This window comes from Ursus maritimus, unplaced genomic scaffold (assembly GCF_017311325.1).
Source record: "Ursus maritimus isolate PB19 unplaced genomic scaffold, ASM1731132v1 scaffold_19, whole genome shotgun sequence".
Lineage (NCBI taxonomy): Eukaryota > Metazoa > Chordata > Mammalia > Carnivora > Ursidae > Ursus > Ursus maritimus.
The window spans coordinates 51,541,592-51,559,786 of record NW_024424341.1 but is presented as its reverse complement, the minus strand read 5'-3'; the positions used below and the strand labels follow the sequence as shown (position 1 = coordinate 51,559,786).

Sequence of the window (18,195 nt, the reverse complement as noted above, 5' to 3'; positions counted from 1 at the left end):
GTCCTGTAGGGTTAATTATTGTCATAGGTGCTTTTTATATATTTTTGCCCCCAAGGGTGAGCTGTCACCCAGCTCCTGAGTCAGACCCTTACGTCTGGAGGGTGACAGGGGGTGTTTTGTCCTGAAGTTGAGTCATGTGGGAGTGGGGCATTGGGCACAGACCCAGGGCTCTAAAGTGAATCATCTCTTCACAGACCGGTGAGAAATCATAGCAGGAGCCCCCTAACAAATCATACAGGCTGGGAAGATGAAATCCAGAGAGTTGGGGCTCTTCTGAGGTCATAGCACAGGGACAGAGACAGGGAGGTCTGGTTCCAACAAAAGGGGTTAGACAGTTGGGGTGGGGGGAGGTTACGTGAGGAAAGCGTCACATCCCTCCTTCTCCCAGTGGTGGGAAAGATGCCCCAGCCAGCTGCTTCTATTCCAGACTGTGAGGAGGGGTGAGTCAGCCTGTTGTGGGGGGAGCAGGCTTTAAGCCTGCCTGCCCTCCCCCCGCCCCCCAAACACACACCCAGATGGGCTGGGAGCTGGTTTTCTGGGATGCCAGGGCTCCTGACTCAGCAGTGGGAATCTTGGCTGAGTGTGTTCTGGGAAATGTCAGGCCTACAGGAAACGGAGGGCTCCCACTCACACCATCTCGCAGGTGGGCGGGGAGCAGAGAGAGAGAGCAGGCAGTATGAGAGAACAGGGGCCCAGTGTGCAAGGGGCTGAGTGTGAGGAGGTTTATGTGTACGGGAGAGTTGAGAGTATGAGGAGACAGTTGACAAGCAAGGCAAGGGGGGTTATATGTGCAAAGGAATAAGCTGGATGCAGGGATGTGGGTGTTTGAAGCAGAAGGTGGATATGCAAAGTGGAGGGGGTCCCAGTGCAAGGGACATGTTTGCTGGGAAGATGTGTGTTCAAAGGAGAGACGTCCAGTCCGCTGGGGGTAAAAATAAGCAGGTTGGCAAGATATTCGTGCAGAGAAGAGATGGGGAGTTTTTGCGGATGTTCGCAAAAAAGACGGTGTGGGGAAAAGAAAGGTCTGCCGCGCATACGCCACAGTGAGGTGCGTGGAAGGGCATAAAAGGGCACGTGTGCAGCCCCCGCGCTGCCCCCGCGGTGCCCCAACAATCCCAGCAGGCCCCAACGCCCACCCTTAGGCTCCGCCCCCAGTGCCGCCCCTCACGCACAGCGGGGCGTGCTACGTGTTCGCAAAAAAGACGGTGTGGGGAAAAGAAAGGTCTGCCGCGCATACGCCACAGTGAGGTGCGTGGAAGGGCATAAAAGGGCACGTGTGCAGCCCCCGCGCTGCCCCCGCGGTGCCCCAACAATCCCAGCAGGCCCCAACGCCCACCCTTAGGCTCCGCCCCCAGTGCCGCCCCTCACGCACAGCGGGGCGTGCTACGCGCCAGTCAGTGAGCTGCTGCTCTGCCATTGGCTAGCTGACNGGAGGGGGGGGGGAGAGGCAATTGTGGGTGCCTAGCAACAGAGAGGAAGGCGGTGCCTAGCAACGAGGGGGGCTCAGAGGAGTAAAGAGGTAGCCCTGGAGGATCTGTGGGTGTCTAGCAACGGGGGAGGACCCTAGCAACGATGGGGAGTGGGACAGGGCGAAAGTGGGTTTTGGGAGGTGCGCAGGAAGAGCTCTGGGTTCCTAGCAACCAGAGAGGGAGCCAGGAGAAACTGGGGAACTATTAACAGGAAAGGAAGTCTTTGGTGGGTGGGAATCTTAGGGTGGACACAGAGGAATGTGAGGGCTTAGCAAAGACAAGGGCAGAGCAGAGAGGTCAGTGCCAACTCCTACCCGAGTAATCCCTCCCATTCTCCCCCAGGCAATGTGGCTGGAGGTGGGGGGCTTACTACGGGGGACCTGTGGACAGCTGGGCCGGACTGTTGGTTTACCTTGTGGGGCCCTGGGGCCTGGGCCTCACTGGTGGGTAAGAGGCTGGAGAGGGGTCTCCAAGGGGGAGAGGATGAGGGAGGTTTTAGGGTGTAAAATGACAGGGAGGTATCCAAAAGGGTCACGCAGATCCCATGTCTTCTACTCCTTACCAATATCCACTTTTCTTGCAGGGGCCATGTGGGGGTTCTTGGGCCCAAATGTTTCATAAGGATGGGCCTGGCAGAGGCCTGGGTGAGGAGGACATTCGCAGGATACGGGAAGCCCGGATCAGGAAGACCCCCCGGCCCCAGGTATCACTGTCTCCCACCCACCTAGCAGCACCCCCTGAAGGCAGCCGGCCTCCTAAGCTTGGGGAAGGGTATGGTGGCAGGTTGGGGTTGGACTCCCTGGGTACTGTGCTCCCCTTCCCACCCTCAGACCTTCTCCCCATTTCCCAGCTCAGCGACCGCTCTCGAGAACGCAAGGTGCCAGCTTCCCGCATCAGCCGCTTGGCCAACTTTGGGGGTAGGTGTGACTGTGGGAGATTGTGACCTAGATCAGAGGAGGCCACGTTTACAGAATTAAGCAAGGGGGAGAGGGTGAATCAGAGACAGGGAGAGGAGTGAGAGATGGAAAGAGAAGGAAGGCAAAGGCCTGCAAAGCCAAGAGAAATAGAGAGGAAGGTAACATTTATTGAGCATTTGGAATGTGCAAGGCCCGATGTACGCTCGATCTCTCTGCACTGAATTGATGAGTGTTAGTTTCTACTCTATAGTTGAGGAAATGGAGGCAAAGGGAAGTGAAGTGACCTGACCCCAGATTATGCAGCAGGATTGTTCACACTTCAGGTCACAGTCTGCATGAAATAATTCAGGGGGTTGCAACCAACATTAAAAAGAATAGAATGGGGGGCCCCTGGGTGGTCAGTTGGGTAAACGTCTGACTTTGGCTCAGGTCATGATCTCAGGGTCCTCGGATGGAGCCTGAGCTCAGCTGGGAGCCTGCTTCTTCCTCTCCCTCTGCCTGTCTCCCTGCTCGTGCCTCTCTCTCTCTCTTTCTCTCTCTCTCTCTCAAATAAATAAAATCTTTTAAAAAAAAAGAATAGAATGGAAAATATGGGTGTACATGTAGAATAAAGGAAATTCTTGTTTCGTGAAACATACATATATCTCTCTACTGTTATAATGCATGTGTCCTCTTTAGTGTGCATCATGGTTCAAAGATTCACAGTAGGAAAAGGAAGTTAAATACACTGGTTAGAACTTTGACACCAGGCTGCCCGGGGTTCAAGTGATTCTGCCTCATTCTCACTTTGTGACTCTGGACGAGTTACTTAACCTCTCTGAGCCTCGGTTTCCTTTTCTTTTTTTTTTTTTTTTAATTTTTTCAAAGATTTTATTTATTTATTCGACAGAGAGAGACAGCCATCGAGAGAGGGAACACAAGCAGGGGGAGTGGGAGAGGAAGAAGCAGGCTCATAGCGGAAGAGCCTGATGTGGGACTCAATCCCGTAACGCTGGGATCATGCCCTGAGCCGAAGGCAGATGATTAACCGCTGTGCCACCCAGGCACCCCTCGGTTTCCTTTTCTGTGAGGACAAAATGAGTTAATGCATATAAGGCACCAGGAATGGTTCCTGGCATGTAGCAAGCATCCAGAAAATGCCAGGTACGATGATTTGCAGAGATGGTGACTGTGAAAGAGGCAGAGAGACTCAAGATGTCTTTAGCGACAAGGAGACAGGAGGCAGAGGAAATCAAAGCCAGAGGGATAACATCAAAAGGAGGGACAGAGAGAAAGAGGCGTGAACTGATATGCCAGGAGGAGGGAAGGGGGAAGACGGAGATAACTAACTTAGACAAGGAGAGGTGAACATGAAGGTGAAGTGTGGACAGAGAAATGGGAGTCATAGGAAGACCGACCCAGGGGGGATCATTTCGGGGCCTTCTTACTCTTAGCCGCACACTAGAATCTCGGGATGCTTAAAATATATATATGAATTCCAAGGCTCATCTCAGGCCATAGAACCTCAGCCTCGTATTTACAAAAGCTCCTCACATGGCTCAGATGTGCAGCCAGGGGTGAGAACCGCTGACCCGGGAGACAGATGTGGACACAGTGATGGAGAAAGAGGTAGCCGCACCTCGAAGGGAGCCCCAAGGAGGGAGAGAGTAAGAGACTGAGTTGGGAACAGAGACAAGCAGAGAGTTGCCAACAGAGTGCTGGGGGACAGATTGCTTAGGGTGAGGCTGAGAGCAGATAGGGGGTCGAGGGACAAGGCCTGGGGGGCAGGCAGGCACCCAAGCTCCTCTCTCACTCCCCAGGACTGGCTGTGGGCTTGGGGCTGGGAGCGCTGGCTGAGGTGGCCAAGAAGTCCCTTCCAGGAGGACGTCTGCCATCAGGTGAGTGAGTGAGCCACACTGCCTGAGTTCAGACCCTGGCCTTGCTGTGTGACCTGGGCTGAGTGGCTTCACCTCTCTGGGCCCAGTTTTCTCATCTGGAGAATGCATGATCATGTACCCACCTCTCAGGGTCATCGTGAAGCCGCCTGTCGTGTGAGAAAAATAACTGGAGTTGAATTCCTAAAACTCTGAGCAGGAGAGAAAAGCTGAGAATAGGAGTGTCAGGGAAGGGGAGGGGTGTCTGTGCACAACAGAGAGAAAGACGTGTGTGGAGATTAGCACTGGGGGCTAAGATTCCCCCACAAGCCTGTGTCCGGAAGCAAAAGTGGGGCTGGATATTTGGGGTGAGAAAGAGACTAAGGCCATAGTAACGACAGATGCAATGTGTGACCCATGATTGGATGTCAGCTTGAGAAAAATAACTGTTAAAGACTTTTGGGGACAACTGGGAACATCTGAATTTGGACTGAAGAGCAGCTAGAATTCTTGTTCATTTTCTGAGGCGCGATGATGGCCCTGTGATTGAGTAGGGGAATATCCTTATTTTTCGCACAGGTTGTGTGCAACTACATGCAAATGGGCCTGCAAAAAATAAGGGCGAGTGTTTGGGCACATACACACAGATAAATTATGCAGGTGAGGCCGAAGGTGAAAAGTTTGAATCGGAAAAAAAAGAAAAAAGTTTGAATTGGAGATGCGGGTATCCGTGATGCTGTGCATGTGACTTTTCTGTTCATTTGGATTTTTTTTCTTTTTTTCAAAATGTTGGGTGTAAATGGAGGATTAGGCTTGAGGTAAGGCCAAACTGAGTCTACACCCTGCTTTGCCACTTCTGTGCTGTGTGACCCAGGGCCAGGCATTGTACCTCTCTGAATGTCTTGCTTCCTCACCTTGAAAATTGAGGCATTGGTAGTGCTTACTTTTTGGCTAATTGTGGGGATTCAGCCAGAGAATCCACAGAGACGCTTGGAATTCTGCCTGGCACAGGGCGAGCCCTAGCTAGATAAAGAGCTCAATAAAATTTTTTCATGAAATAAATAAAAGCTTAATAAACACTTTATTGAATAATCCTGTAATTTGCATGTGGAGCTGGGCGCATCTCCTAAGTGTATAGCTTGGTTCGTTTTCACAAAGTGGATACATCTGTGTGCCCAGATCAAGAAACCCTAAGACAACAGTTCTCAAACTTTTCAGTCTCAGGATCCCAGCACCCCCTTACAACTTAGGGATGGATAAACAAAATATGTTATATTCGCACGATGGGACATTATTCCGCTATAAAAGAGAATAAAGTACTGATCCATGCTACAATGTGGATGAATCTTGAAAACTATGCTAAGTGAAAGAAGCCAGACACAAAAGGTCACATACTGTATGATTCCATTCATATGAAATGTCCATGGAGACCACAGATTAATAGTTCCCAGGGACTCGGGAGGAGGTGGTTGGGAGAAATGGGGGAGGTGACTGCTAATAGGTGTGGGGTTTCTTTTTGGGCTGTGAAAATGTTCCAAAATTGCTTGCGGTGATAGTTGTACAACTCTGAATGTACTAGAAGCCATGAACTGTACTCCTTAAATGGGTGAGTTCACGATTTATGAATTATATCTCAATAAAAAATAGAATGAGAACCCCAGAGAACCTGCTTATGGATTATATTTTAGCGTTATATTTATGGATATTTACTGCATTAGAGATTAAAGTGGTTTTTTTATGTTTCAAGTTTTATTTAAATTCTAAATAGTTAACATATAGTATAATATTAGTTTCAGGAGAAAACAAATTTTTAGAACGCAGGAATACACACACACATGCATTCCATCAGCCGTCAGAGCAATGGCATCATCACAGGTCATGGAGTTTCTGGAAAACTCCACTGAGTATTTATGGGAGAATGAGAGTAAAAAAGGGGCAAATAACATTAATATAATTACGAAAATAGTTTTGATCTCACAGAGCCTCCTGAAGGGTCTCAGGGACCCTCAGGGTTCCCGGAACCACACTTCGAGAATCACTGCCCTCATTCTCCAGAAGCTCCTATCTGCCCCGTCTTGGCTACTCATGCCACCAAGGGAAACCACCGTCTTGGCTTCTGACTGCCACGATTAGTTGTGACTGGTTTTGCTCTTCACGCAATGTCATCAGACGGCGTGTCCTCATATGTGTCTGGCTGCTTTTGCTTCACATTCTGTCTGAGGGATGCCGCCATGTTGCTGTGGGTAGATGGCGGTGGTGTATGGCGTATTCAGTGCTGTTGGCGGTGGTGTATGGCGTATTCAGTGCTGTTGGCGGTGGTGTATGGTGTATTCAGTGCTGTTGGAGTCACTTTGTGACTGTTCCAGCATGCTTTTGTTCATTCTGTGGACAATTTGGGGACCATTGGGTTATTTCCAGTTGGGGACCATTTTGGAATAACTGTCAGCGGACACACATATGCCTTTTCTTGGGTATATACCTAGGAGAGAAATCACATCAGCTGCAGGTGTGTGCTCTGCTGGAAACTTCCCAAAGGGCTTGTGCCACAACACTCATCAGCAACGTGGTATTTAGACTGCTCCATACCCTTGTCAGCACTTGGTATTGTCGGTTTCATTTTAGCCATGCCGGCGGTTATGCAGTGGTGCTATCATGATTTTTTGTGGTCGTAATACTAATGATTATTCTCTCCACTCCAGAGAGCAGCTCCCGGCCAGGCTCCAGCCCTTTCCTGTCAGAGGCCAATGCCGAACGGATTGTGCAGACCTTGTGTACAGTTCGAGGGGCTGCCCTCAAGGTTGGCCAAATGCTCAGCATCCAGGGTACGGCATGACCCTCAATTCCTGACCCTGGACCTCACTCCTTCCGCACCCCCACCCACCCGCCAGCACCGCCTTCAGATATTCCGGCAGAGGCCCCGCCTCGCCTCCTCCCTCACGGCTGCTCTTGTCTCCCTGTCCCCCCAGACAGCAGCTTCATCAGTCCTCAGCTGCAGCGCATCTTCGAGCGCGTCCGCCAGAGCGCCGACTTCATGCCGCGCGGGCAGATGCTGGTGAGTGCCCGTCAGGAGGCTGGTGAGGGAGGCGTGCTCCACCTGCCTGACACTCCCCCACCCCGCAGGCTTCATTGCTGAAGCCTCAGTTTCCCCATCTGTAAAATGGGGATCACTAAAGCACACATCTCAGAGAGTTGTTGAGATGATGACATGAGGGAATGGTGCAGAGTACTTAGTTCAGTCCCTGGTGGGCTCAGGGCTCTGTCACGGCTACTAAAGAGGCAGGAAGTGGCTAGGGGCCGGACTTTGTGAGTGCAAATCCTGGCCCTGCCAGGTACTGCCTGAGTGATCTCAGACATGTGGCCTGACCTCTCTGTGCCTCAGTTCCCTCATCTGTAATTGGCCAGAGTGGTAACAACACCCACATCCTAGGGTTACGTAAATTAGTATATGTAAAGCACTTCGAAAGGGCCCCTGACACACCGTGAGTGACATGCAAGTTGTTGCTATTATTAGTACTACGCTTTTTTAAAGATTTATTTACTTGAGAGAGAGTGCAGGCATGTGAGTGGGGGCAGTGGGGGAGGGGCAGGGAGAGAGAATCTCAAGCAAACTCCACACTGAGTGCAGAGCCCGACATGGGGCTCGATCTCACAACCCTGAGATCATGAGCCGAGCTGAAATCAAGAGTCAGATGCTTCACCAACTGAGCCACCCAGGCGTCCCCAGTACTAGTTTTTTTAATTAAAGGAGATCATGTCTGTAAATAGGTTGGTGCAGCACGTGGCACCCAGTAAGTGCCCAAGACATGAACTGTTCTTCTAGTGATTGGGTAAGGGTGTGGAATCCTCATCCAGCTGCCTACCTTCCTTCCAATCTCTGCTCTGCTCACTTGCCTGGTGACCCTGCGTCATTATGGCCCCTCTCCAAGCCACTCCGGACAGGTCCCGGCCCACAGGAAGCCCTCCGTAAATGTTGGCTCTTCCTTATTGCATTAACTTCGAGCTGATAATACAATCTAGGAGTAGAATGAAGGAGTAGCAGTCCCCACAGTACCCCACGCAGCCTTGGGAGTACAGGCTGAGGCTGGGCCTCCCAGTCTGCCAGCACCTGGCTTGCCACCTCGGCCAAGAGACTTCTCTGTGAGCCTCAGTCTCCTCATCTGTAAAGATGGGTAGTAGCCAGGAGCATAGCCCAGAGCCCAATATATGGTGAATGGGCTTATTCACATAAAAAGCACTCAGCATAGGGAGTGAATTCAGCTGCCCGTAACTGCAATGATGATTGTTTCAACCACTGTCCCCAGAAAGTTCTCGAAGAGGAACTCGGCAGGGACTGGCAGGCCAAGGTGGCCTCTTTGGAGGAGGTGCCCTTTGCTGCTGCCTCCATCGGGCAGGTGCACCAAGGCGTGCTGAGGGACGGGACAGAGGTGGCTGTGAAGATCCAGGTGAGGGGGGAGGCGGGGCAAGGCTGGGAGTGGGCACCCTGCTGTCCCAGAGGAATGACTCCCGCCCTCCGTCCCTCCCTGCTCACAGTACCCGGGCGTGGCCCAGAGCATCCAGAGTGATATCCAGAACCTGCTGGCGGTGCTTAAGATGAGCGTGGCCCTGCCGGAGGGTGAGGCGCCACTCCACCCCGATTGTGGGAGGGATGCCCCGAAGGGAGAAAGTGGGGCTGGATGGAGAAGACACGCCAGCTCGGGGCAGGGTGTGCCCGAATGTGTGAGCGTGGACGAATGTGCAAGTCTGTGTGTTTGTGACAGAAAGAAGGGACACCAAGGCAGGGAGACCCCAGGGAGTCTGAATGTGTGGGAAAAAGCCAAACTTAGAGATTCTGACAGACCCAGAGACAGAAGCCCGCACTGAAATTCAGAAGCAGATACACAGGGTGCCCAGAGAGGGCCTGGCGGTCTGGGAAAGAGCCACCTAAGCAGGAAGGGAGTGTAAGCGGGACCTCATGTGTGTGTGCGTGTGTGTGTGTGCGTGTGTTTGGCCTGGAAGTAAGATTTTGAGGCCCTGAGGACAGCATGAGAGACTATGAAAGAGACAGGGTAGGTAGCATGTGTGACCATGAAAGAGATGCCTGGGGCCTGGCATGCGTTCCTAAGAAAGAGACCCCAGGAGGGAGGCTGCAGGAGAGGCCGCAGCTGTGTGAAGGGTGGAGGGGAGGTGTGTGTGGACAGATGATGTAGTAAAAGGCATGGAGCAGAAGGTGTGAGGGACTGTGACAGACAGACAGACAGTGAGAGACATGACTGGCAAGAGAAGACATCCCTGAGTGGAAGCCTGGGGCGGGGGTGGCTGTCATGGTGGGGACAGGCTGTGGCCTTCCCTGCCTGACATGGCTGCCCCCTCAGGCCTGTTTGCTGAGCAGAGCCTGCGGGCCTTGCAGCAGGAGCTGGCCTGGGAGTGTGACTACCGTCGTGAGGCAGCTTGTGCCCAGAACTTCAGGTGAGCTGAGCCCCCTGCAGGCCCCCCAGGACCCCTTGCTCCCCTCCCAGGATGAGCGGGAAGTGGACGTCTCCACAGTGGCTGGCAGCTGGAGGCCTGGGGTAGAGCCAGCAAACTCTTTTTCTTCTCATTTGTTCATCCCTCCCTCCATTCACTCCTCACTTGATTTATCCCCTGTGTCCTCTGTGAGCGGGGGCACGTCACTTCCTCTCTCTGTGAATTTTCTCACCTGTCAAATGGGATGCATGACCACTGTCGTCTAGTAGGGGAGATGGACTTGTCAACAGGCCCTTAGTTACACCATGAAATACCGCCACACCACTGGACGGACAAAGCATACACAGCCTGACAGCATCACGGGCGGGAGAGAACGGGGCTCCAGGCCATCCCTTATAGCCACTGTGGGCAGGAGGAGGCTTTGAGATAAGCATTTTGGAGAGCAGCCTGGCCTCATCGAGGCCCAGTATTCATATACAACCTGGTAACCACCCTCCTTGCTAAACAAATGCTCTAGGGACACTTTGGCTGGTGTACACCATCAGCCTGTTCCAGAATGCTCAGAGCAGCGGTCGCCCCAAACTGGACACGACCCAAATCTATCAAGTTCATCCAGCAAGGTGGATAAATAAATAACGGTATATTCACCAGCGGAATATCATACAGCAGCGAAAATTAATGAACTCAGCTACAGGGGAACAATAGGGTTGTGTCTTAGAAGCATCGTGGTGTGCAGCAGTTAATTGCACCCAGTGAGGTCCTCCCCTCATGGCCCATGGGTGTCCTGGGCCAAGGTCTGTAGATATGGCGCGAGAGCAGGGGCAGCAGAGGGCAGTGGTCCTGGGCATGGGCCCTGGACTCAGATGTGGGATCCAATCCCAGGTCAGCCCTTTACTGGCTGGGTGGCCTGAATCCGCACCCTCAGGAGAGCATCCTCCTCATAGGGGGGTGAGGGGAAAAAGGGGATCGTGTCCATTAAATGCTTGGCACAGGGCCTGGCCTGTGAGGAGCGGTTCAAACATCCGAGATTTTATAAACAGTGACAAAAATACAAGAAGTGGGACCCTGAAGAGAAGAGTATGAAGTGAGCTTGGCCGGGACACACCTCTGCGGGATCTGGAAACCCCTTCCCTCCAGGATTTCCCAGTGCCCTTAGAATAAAACCTGGATCATTCCCCAGCCCTCCCCATCGCCCTACCCGCCCCCCAGCCATCCCACAGGTCTCAGCCACGGATTTTGCTCATATTCTTTGCCTCCCAAATCTTACACTGACGCGCTTAACTCAATCTGTTATTGGTCTGCCCGTATATGTGTTAAGAGTATGGTCTCTGGTGTCTGGGGGGCAGGCCCAGAGCTCATCCACTGCTGTCACGCATCGTCCCACACAGGGACGGACACCAGGAAGGAGTCAGTACTAACTGGTGTTCAGAGTAATGACTCCAAGGAGTGGCCAGTGAGTATCACTGTGGACTTGGAGATTTGTATATCAGCAACTCTTTTTTTGAAAAGGTTAATTCATAAACTGATGAAAAAGTAATGCTCATCAGGCTTAATACATGGAGCTCTATCCTGGGGCAACCGGAAGTCACAGACGTGTTTCCGGTAGGGAAGTGGTAACTGGGGCTCCAGCAGCACCCAGCTTAGGGATAGGGATAGGCACAGAGTAGGCACTACGGAGATACTTGATGAATGAGTGAATGAATGAATGTCAGTCCAGCCAGGTATTGGCCATCACTCAGAACAGACAGGCAGGAGGGGGGGAGGCAAGACATAGACTGTTCAGGGAGTGCTTCTCAGAAGAAGAGGAGGAGGCCTTGAGCTGGGCCACGGGGGCCTGAAGCATGAAGTCCCGTCCCTTCCCCTCCCTCCTGCCCCAGGCAGCTGTTGGCAGATGACCCCTTCTTCCGGGTACCGGCTGTGATTAAGGAGCTGTGCACAACGCGGGTGCTGGGCATGGAGCTGGCTGGAGGGGTCCCCCTGGACCAGTGCCAGAGCTTGAGCCAGGACATCCGGAACGAGGTACGGGGTCTCGAGGGACAGTAGGGAGGATGCTGCCCCTGGGCAGGGCTCGTAGGGCTGGCCAAACCCACAGTCCGCCTCTCGGCCAGAGAGAGCTTTATAGGAGTGGACGACTGTGAGATGTCTGTTACTCCTCCCTGCTCCAGATCTGCTTCCAGCTCCTGAGGCTGTGTCTGCGGGAGCTGTTTGAGTTCCGATTCATGCAGACGGACCCCAACTGGGCCAACTTCCTGTATGATGCCTCCAGCCACCAGGTTGGTTCTTTACGATGTGGATCACGGTACATCAGATGCTTTAACAGATAATTCCCTATATTTCAGTAGCACAACACAATAGCAGTTATTATCCACATGACGGGCTGGAGTGGCCCTCCTCCACATGGTGACTCAGGGACCCAGGCTCCTTCCCGTCTGTGATTGTGCCATCCCCTAGGCTTTGCAGTGCTCTCCTTCCAGTGAAAGGGGAAAGAGAGGTTAAGAGGGTAGTGCCCTGCCTAATTGCTTTGGCCAGAACTGACACATTGTTTCCCATACCATTCCATTGAGAAGAATTGGTCACATGGCCTATCTAGGTGCAAGGGTTGTTGGGAAATGGAATCTCCGCTAGGCAGTGGTTCCCTAGCGGCACAACTTTTGGAAGGCAGTTAGTCATCACTCCCACACCCGGCTTTCATTTAACACACCAAGATTCTGCTGCCCCTTGACAGTGATGCCAAGACAACCCTAGTCCTCGCCTTCTCAGAGTTCCCAGTCCAGTGGAGGGACCCACATGTGACCAGATGGTGATAACCGAGTAGTTAGCACCATGATGGGGAAGCACAGGCCAGAGTGGTCAGTGACAGGGGAGGCACAGGGGGCTATGGGGAGCCAGGGAAAGTGGCTGACCCGGCACAGGGTAGGTGAGGTCAAGGTAGGCTTCTCAAAGGAAGTGCCATTAAAGCTGAAACCAACCAGAAAGATGAGAAGGGGACGGCCACCTGAAGAGCAGGGAAGGGTGTTCCTGGCAGAGGACACAGGGTGGCCAATGGCCTGGGGTAAGGGTTTGGATTGAAAGTGAACGTGGCTGCCAAACGCTCTCCAAAGTGATCTGTACCCATTCCATCCCCAGATGGATCTTTCGAAAACACAAATCTGGCCAAGCTGTCCCTTCCACAGCTCCCCAGCCCCTTGAGGATCAAGTCTGAGCCCTTTGCTGAGTGCAGTGTGGTCCCGCTGAGTCTCTAGCCTCAGTCCCTTGCCACTGCCTCCCTGCTAAGTGCACAGATAGCCTGTGTCGCTGCTAGGCTCACACCATAGGGAAGTGTTTTTCTAACTCAGGGTGAGGGGGGCAGTGATATGAGTCCTGACATCAATTTATTGGGTCTCTACAGCATTTTTTGTTTTAAAGCCACGGAATAGAAGATACCATTGTGCCGCAGATGGAAGGGATCCATATTATTTCGGGATGCTTTTGTTTGACTTTATATTTCGGTGTGCCTGGGCCCTGGTGCCCAGATACAATCTGTATTTCTTGCTATGGGTTGTGATCAATAGTGTGAATTCCACTGCCCTGGAGAAACTCTTATACATGTGCCCATCAGGTGCTGTTTTTAATAGTAAAACCCAAAACAACCACAGTGTCCATCAGCCAGATAAATGCACTGTGATATATTCACACGACGAAGTCCTTCACAGAAAAAATGAATGAGCTAGGGCTGCCCATAGCAATGGGGATAAGTTGCAAAACCATGTTGGGCACAAAGAACGAGCCACAGGATAACTGTCATAAATACCGTTTATATGAAGTTTTAAAATATGCAAAACATGCCTATTTATTGTTCACAGGTACACACATATGTAGAGAATGTAGAAATGCACACATGGGAGTTTCAGGAAATGATAGTTTAGTAATGATAATCTCAGGAAAGTGGTGACCCTGGAAGAGAGGATGGGGGGTTGGGATCAGGCCGGGGTCCCTGGGAGGCTCTGCCTGGATTGGTAATATTTACTATTTTAAGTGGAGTGCTGGGATATGTGGGTGTTCATTTTATTTTTCCACATATTTTATTATTCTTTAGATTTTTTTCTATACCTAAAACATATTATTATAAAGATAGGACCAACAATATAAAAGCAAGGTCCTTCAGTTTCATATGGGGGTGGGTAAGTGTGGAGATGGGAGGCCAGGAATCCAGGCAGGCAGCAGGGCGGGGACTCTGACGAGGGACAGTGTGGGAATGGACCTGGGGCCCCCCACCTCAGACAGTGGGGAGTGGTGGTGGACTCCCAGCATCCCTTTCACCTTCCCTTGTCCCAGGTGACCCTGTTGGACTTTGGTGCAAGCCGAGAATTTGGGACCGAATTCACAGACCATTACATCGAGGTGAGTCCCTCCACCCCTGGGGGCTTTGAAGGGCCTCAATCCTGATCCTGAGGTGAGGGTGAGAAGGAGATATATAGTATCTGGAATTAAGAAATTGTAAATAATAGCAGTAGTAATAGCTAATAAATAAAAAGCCCTTAATATGATGTCAGGTACTGTTTTAGGTTGCTGTCCATGGTAACTGATCTAAACCATAGAGTAACTGTATGGGGTCAGGACTATTTTTAAGCACTTTTTAAAAATTGTATTTATTTATTTGAGAGAGAGAGAGCACACACGAGTGGGGGGAGGGGCGAGGGGGAAGCAGACTCCCTGCTGAGCAGGGATCCCAATGTGGCGCTGGATCCCAGGACCCTGAGATCATGACCTGAGCTGAAGGCAGACACTTAACACACTGAACCACCTAGACGCCCTGTGTTGGGACCATTTTTAGTCCCACTTTACAGCTGAAGTTCCTGGAGCTCAGAGAAGTGAAGTCACTTGGCCCAGGTCACAGCAGACCTGGGATTCAGACTCAGGGAGCCTAGGTCCAGAGCCCATGCTCCCAAACCCTGACTAGCCCCTGTTGGCCCACAGTGGCCATCCTGCCCCTTCCCCACACCCCAGGCTGTCCCCGGCCTTGGTATTCAGCCTTACACTAGCATACCTCCCTGGCCGGCTCCTCCTTGGGGGGCAGCTCTCTCCCCAGGAACATCTGTTGCCCATCCTTTCTACCCACCTACCTAAGGCATATATCTCATTAATTTGTTGAGATTGGCTACTTGGCATGGGTCTTCTACTCATTTACTCATCAATTCCAACATTCTCTGACACCCCCCTGTGCCCAGCCCTGTTCTGGGCAATACCAACCCAGTGACTAATCAACCCAGTCTCCGCCTTCACGGAGCTCACAGACTAGGATGGGGATAAACAGCAAGAACCCAGAGTGGTCAGGGCTGGAATGGGGGAGCACAGGAGACTGTGGGAGCCCCGAGGAGGAGCCTGGGCCAGCCTAGGGGGTCAGGGAGAGCTTCCTGGAGGAAGAGGCATCAAGAGTTGAGACCTGAGGGATGAGACCAATCAGGAAGAGGCAAGGAAGGTATTCCAGACTGATAAACCTCCAAAGGCCAAGAGGAGAGAAGGGATATTTCCATTAGAGCAACGCTTCTCAAACTTTAGTGTCTATGAGACGCTCACGGCCCCCACTACCAGCATGAGCCTAATAAATGCAGACCGTGGTCTGGAGGCCGGCATAAGATGCTGCATTTCTAACACTCCCAGCTGATACCAAAGCTACTGGTACAGGAACCACACTTTGAGTAGTCAGTCCTCGAGGACCAAAGGGAAGTTCATTTCTGACTGGGCCAGCAGGTGAGGAGTGGAGCAGGAGCCAGCTATGAGGCTGCAACCAAATCACCCTGAGTCTGGAAAGCCGCGCTTTGCACCTCGTACTTTATCCGGGTGCTGTGGGGACCCACAGAAGGGATTTGAGCAGGGGAGGGACAGAGCATTAGAAAACTCCCTCAGGACAGCAGGTAGCCTGTCAGACTGGGGGCTGGGAGCCCAGGGAAGGGAAGAGAGGACAAGGCCTGGGGCTCTGGCTTGGGGACTGGGGGATGGTGGGGCCACCCCTGACATAGGAATAGGAAGGAGGAGCTGGCAACCCCCTCCCCCCCCCACACACACAAAGTCTCCTTAGGCCCTCTCTCCAGGCCACTTGAGGCACAAAGCCATGGCCTTTCTCTGGGTAGCTGGGACATCTTGTGTGTCCCCCTACCCACCCCCCTCCAGGCCTATTTGGCATGGCTCTCCTCTGGTCTCCCCAGCCTTTTCCAGTTTAAAAAAGCCCCGTCACACTGGTCCCTGAGGACCACAGGCCTGACAGATGGCCAGACAGCCTCGGGCAGGGGGAGCTGAGACAGACTAGAACTGCCAGATTGAATCCTGTATTCCCCTTCCTCCCGAGGAAGTGGTTAAGGTTTTCCCTCCTGGCCTTGCTATTTCCATGAAGTTGGGACCTTCACATCCATCTCCTAATAACGGTAGCTCCTCACGGTCACGGCGGTTCCTACATGCAGGCACAGTGCCGTGCCCTCCACAGACACCTCCTCCTGCCTCCCAGCAACCCCCGTAAGGAAGAGCTTTTCATCATCCCCGCTTCACAGATGAGAAAGCAGAGGCAGGCCCAAGGCAAAGTGCCTTGCCCAGACTCTCTCAGCCAGCAAGTGGCAGGGCTGGGATGAAGCCTCGCACCCTCAGCTCAACTCCTGCTCTCCCCACGTGCACCCATGGCTGGAGAGGTGCATCGCTCCACACACTAATTTGCTAAGCAGAGGTTCACCAAGGGCCTCCTGAATGCCAGGCCTTGTCCCACAAGTCCGGTTGGGACTAAACCCAGCCGGCATCCCTGGGACTCCAAGCCCGGTGTAGGAGACAGACATCAACCAGGCAGGTACAGAGATTGCCCAGTGGCAACCGCAGTTGGAGTTCTGGGTCATGGTCACATCCTTGTCCAGTTGAATGTTTGGACCCATGAATAGCACTTGACATTTAATTTCCTCCAGCTGTTGCACCGTGGTAGTTTCCAGGCAGGCTCTACATTCTAGGCCAGGTGGGAAAAAACCCTGACTACCCCCTCACCACCCTGCCCACATACACACACCCAGGCTCTGGAACAGTCCTGAGGGAGATAGAGACAGGGGCAAGGTGAGGAGGGAGAGGCTTCTAGGGGAGAGGGCTTAAGTAGACCAGAATGTAGGGAGGGCCAGGCCAGTTTTCAAGACTCCTCCTTGAACCCCACTCCCTTGGCCTTTGACCTCTGCCAAACACCCATTTCCCTAGGTGGTGATGGCAGCAGCCAATGGAGACAGAGACCGGGTCCTGCAGAAATCCCAGGACCTCAAATTCCTCACGGGCTTTGAAACCAAGGTTGGTGGGCTGCTTATCTCTACTGGGGGGCTCTGGGGAGGAGTGGGGGGAATGGAGGCTGCTTGGCTACTCAGAGACCCTAGGAAAATGGGCCCCATTTATCTATTCTAGAGGGAGAGAGTAGGGGGCTGCTAGTGGGTACTGGGGGTGGGGAAGTGGAGGCTGTTTCTCTGGTGTAGAGAATGAGGGCTACTTGTCTCCTGGAGGTTCTGAGAGGAAGTAAAGGGCCATTTTGGGGAGGCCTAGGGGCTCTGGAAGGAATGGAGGCTGCCTATGACTCCTCAGGGAGTAGGGGGCTTGTGTTTATACTTGAGAGTGCTCGTTAAGTGGGGGGCTGTACCTCAACACACCGTGCCTCTTGTTCTCCCCTATCCATAGGCATTTTCTGATGCCCACGTGGAGGCAGTGATGATCCTGGGGGAGCCTTTCGCCACCCCGGGCCCCTATGACTTCGGGGCAGGTGACACTGCCCGCCGAGTGCAGGGCCTCATTCCCGTGCTGCTGCAGCACCGGCTGCGCCCACCACCCGAAGAGACCTACGCCCTGCACCGCAAGCTGGCAGGGGCTTTCCTGGCCTGCACCCGCCTCCGCGCCAACATCGCCTGCCGGGACCTCTTCCAGGACACCTACCACCGCTACTGGGCCAGTCGCCAAGCATAGCCACTGCCTGCGGCCTCCTGACCAAAAGGGAAGTCTGGTCAGACCCCGTAGATAGCCTCCATCCCAGGATTCTGGCCCCAAAGCAGGCCATCCCCTGCTGTGAGGCCTCCTTTCCATTCTCCTGCAGGTCGGGGAGCACCCCCTTTGGGCTTCCCAGTCTTGCCTAACTCCCTTCCTGGGGGCTGGGCAACCCTGAGGCTAGGGAGCTCCCAGCTTCACAACCCCATAGCCTGCTCTCCCCACTCCAGAGTGGGCATCCAGGAACTCTGCGCCAGGGATTAATTTATTTTTGCCAACATTTAAGAGCCTTAGGACCCCTGCCCGCTGGCATGCATAACCAGACTCCTGTAGGTGGGGAGCCCCTCACCTCTGCCTCAGGTCTCCCACGGATCTGGACAGTGAAAGGGGAGGGCGGTGGTTGGTGGAGGCAGCCCTCACCTTTGCTGCCCTCACCCCTCTACCAGCTGCGTTCTCCCCATTCTCCCGGGCTCCATCTTTTCTGTGTGTTGGGAGAGGGTAGGGGAGGGGGTTTGAAACTTCAGATGGAATAAAAGCGGCCTTCCCCCT

General features: G+C 53.0%; 1 protein-coding gene across 1 annotated transcript; it reads left to right on the top strand.

Annotated features, from left to right (window-relative positions):
• Nucleotides 1-1,811: 1,811 nt before the first annotated feature.
• On the top strand, nucleotides 1,812-18,194 carry COQ8B (coenzyme Q8B). Its single transcript, XM_008688720.2, has 14 exons — nucleotides 1,812-1,916; nucleotides 2,053-2,172; nucleotides 2,320-2,386; nucleotides 4,186-4,263; nucleotides 6,939-7,061; nucleotides 7,206-7,291; nucleotides 8,541-8,681; nucleotides 8,770-8,851; nucleotides 9,591-9,684; nucleotides 11,559-11,700; nucleotides 11,847-11,954; nucleotides 13,996-14,061; nucleotides 16,882-16,968; nucleotides 17,347-18,194. Exons 1-14 carry the CDS (start codon nucleotides 1,815-1,817, stop codon nucleotides 17,626-17,628), a joined length of 1,578 nt encoding a protein of 525 aa, XP_008686942.2. The 5' UTR covers nucleotides 1,812-1,814; the 3' UTR covers nucleotides 17,629-18,194.
• Nucleotide 18,195: the final 1 nt, after the last annotated feature.

Coding starts and splice junctions, on each gene's coding strand:
- COQ8B (XM_008688720.2), top strand. CDS start 1,815: ATGTGGCTGGAGGTGGGGGGCTTACTACGGGGGACCTGTGGACAGCTG. Junction 9,685..11,558: donor GCTTGTGCCCAGAACTTCAG/GTGAGCTGAGCC, acceptor CTCCTGCCCCAG/GCAGCTGTTGGCAGATGACC. Junction 11,955..13,995: donor ATGATGCCTCCAGCCACCAG/GTTGGTTCTTTA, acceptor CCCTTGTCCCAG/GTGACCCTGTTGGACTTTGG.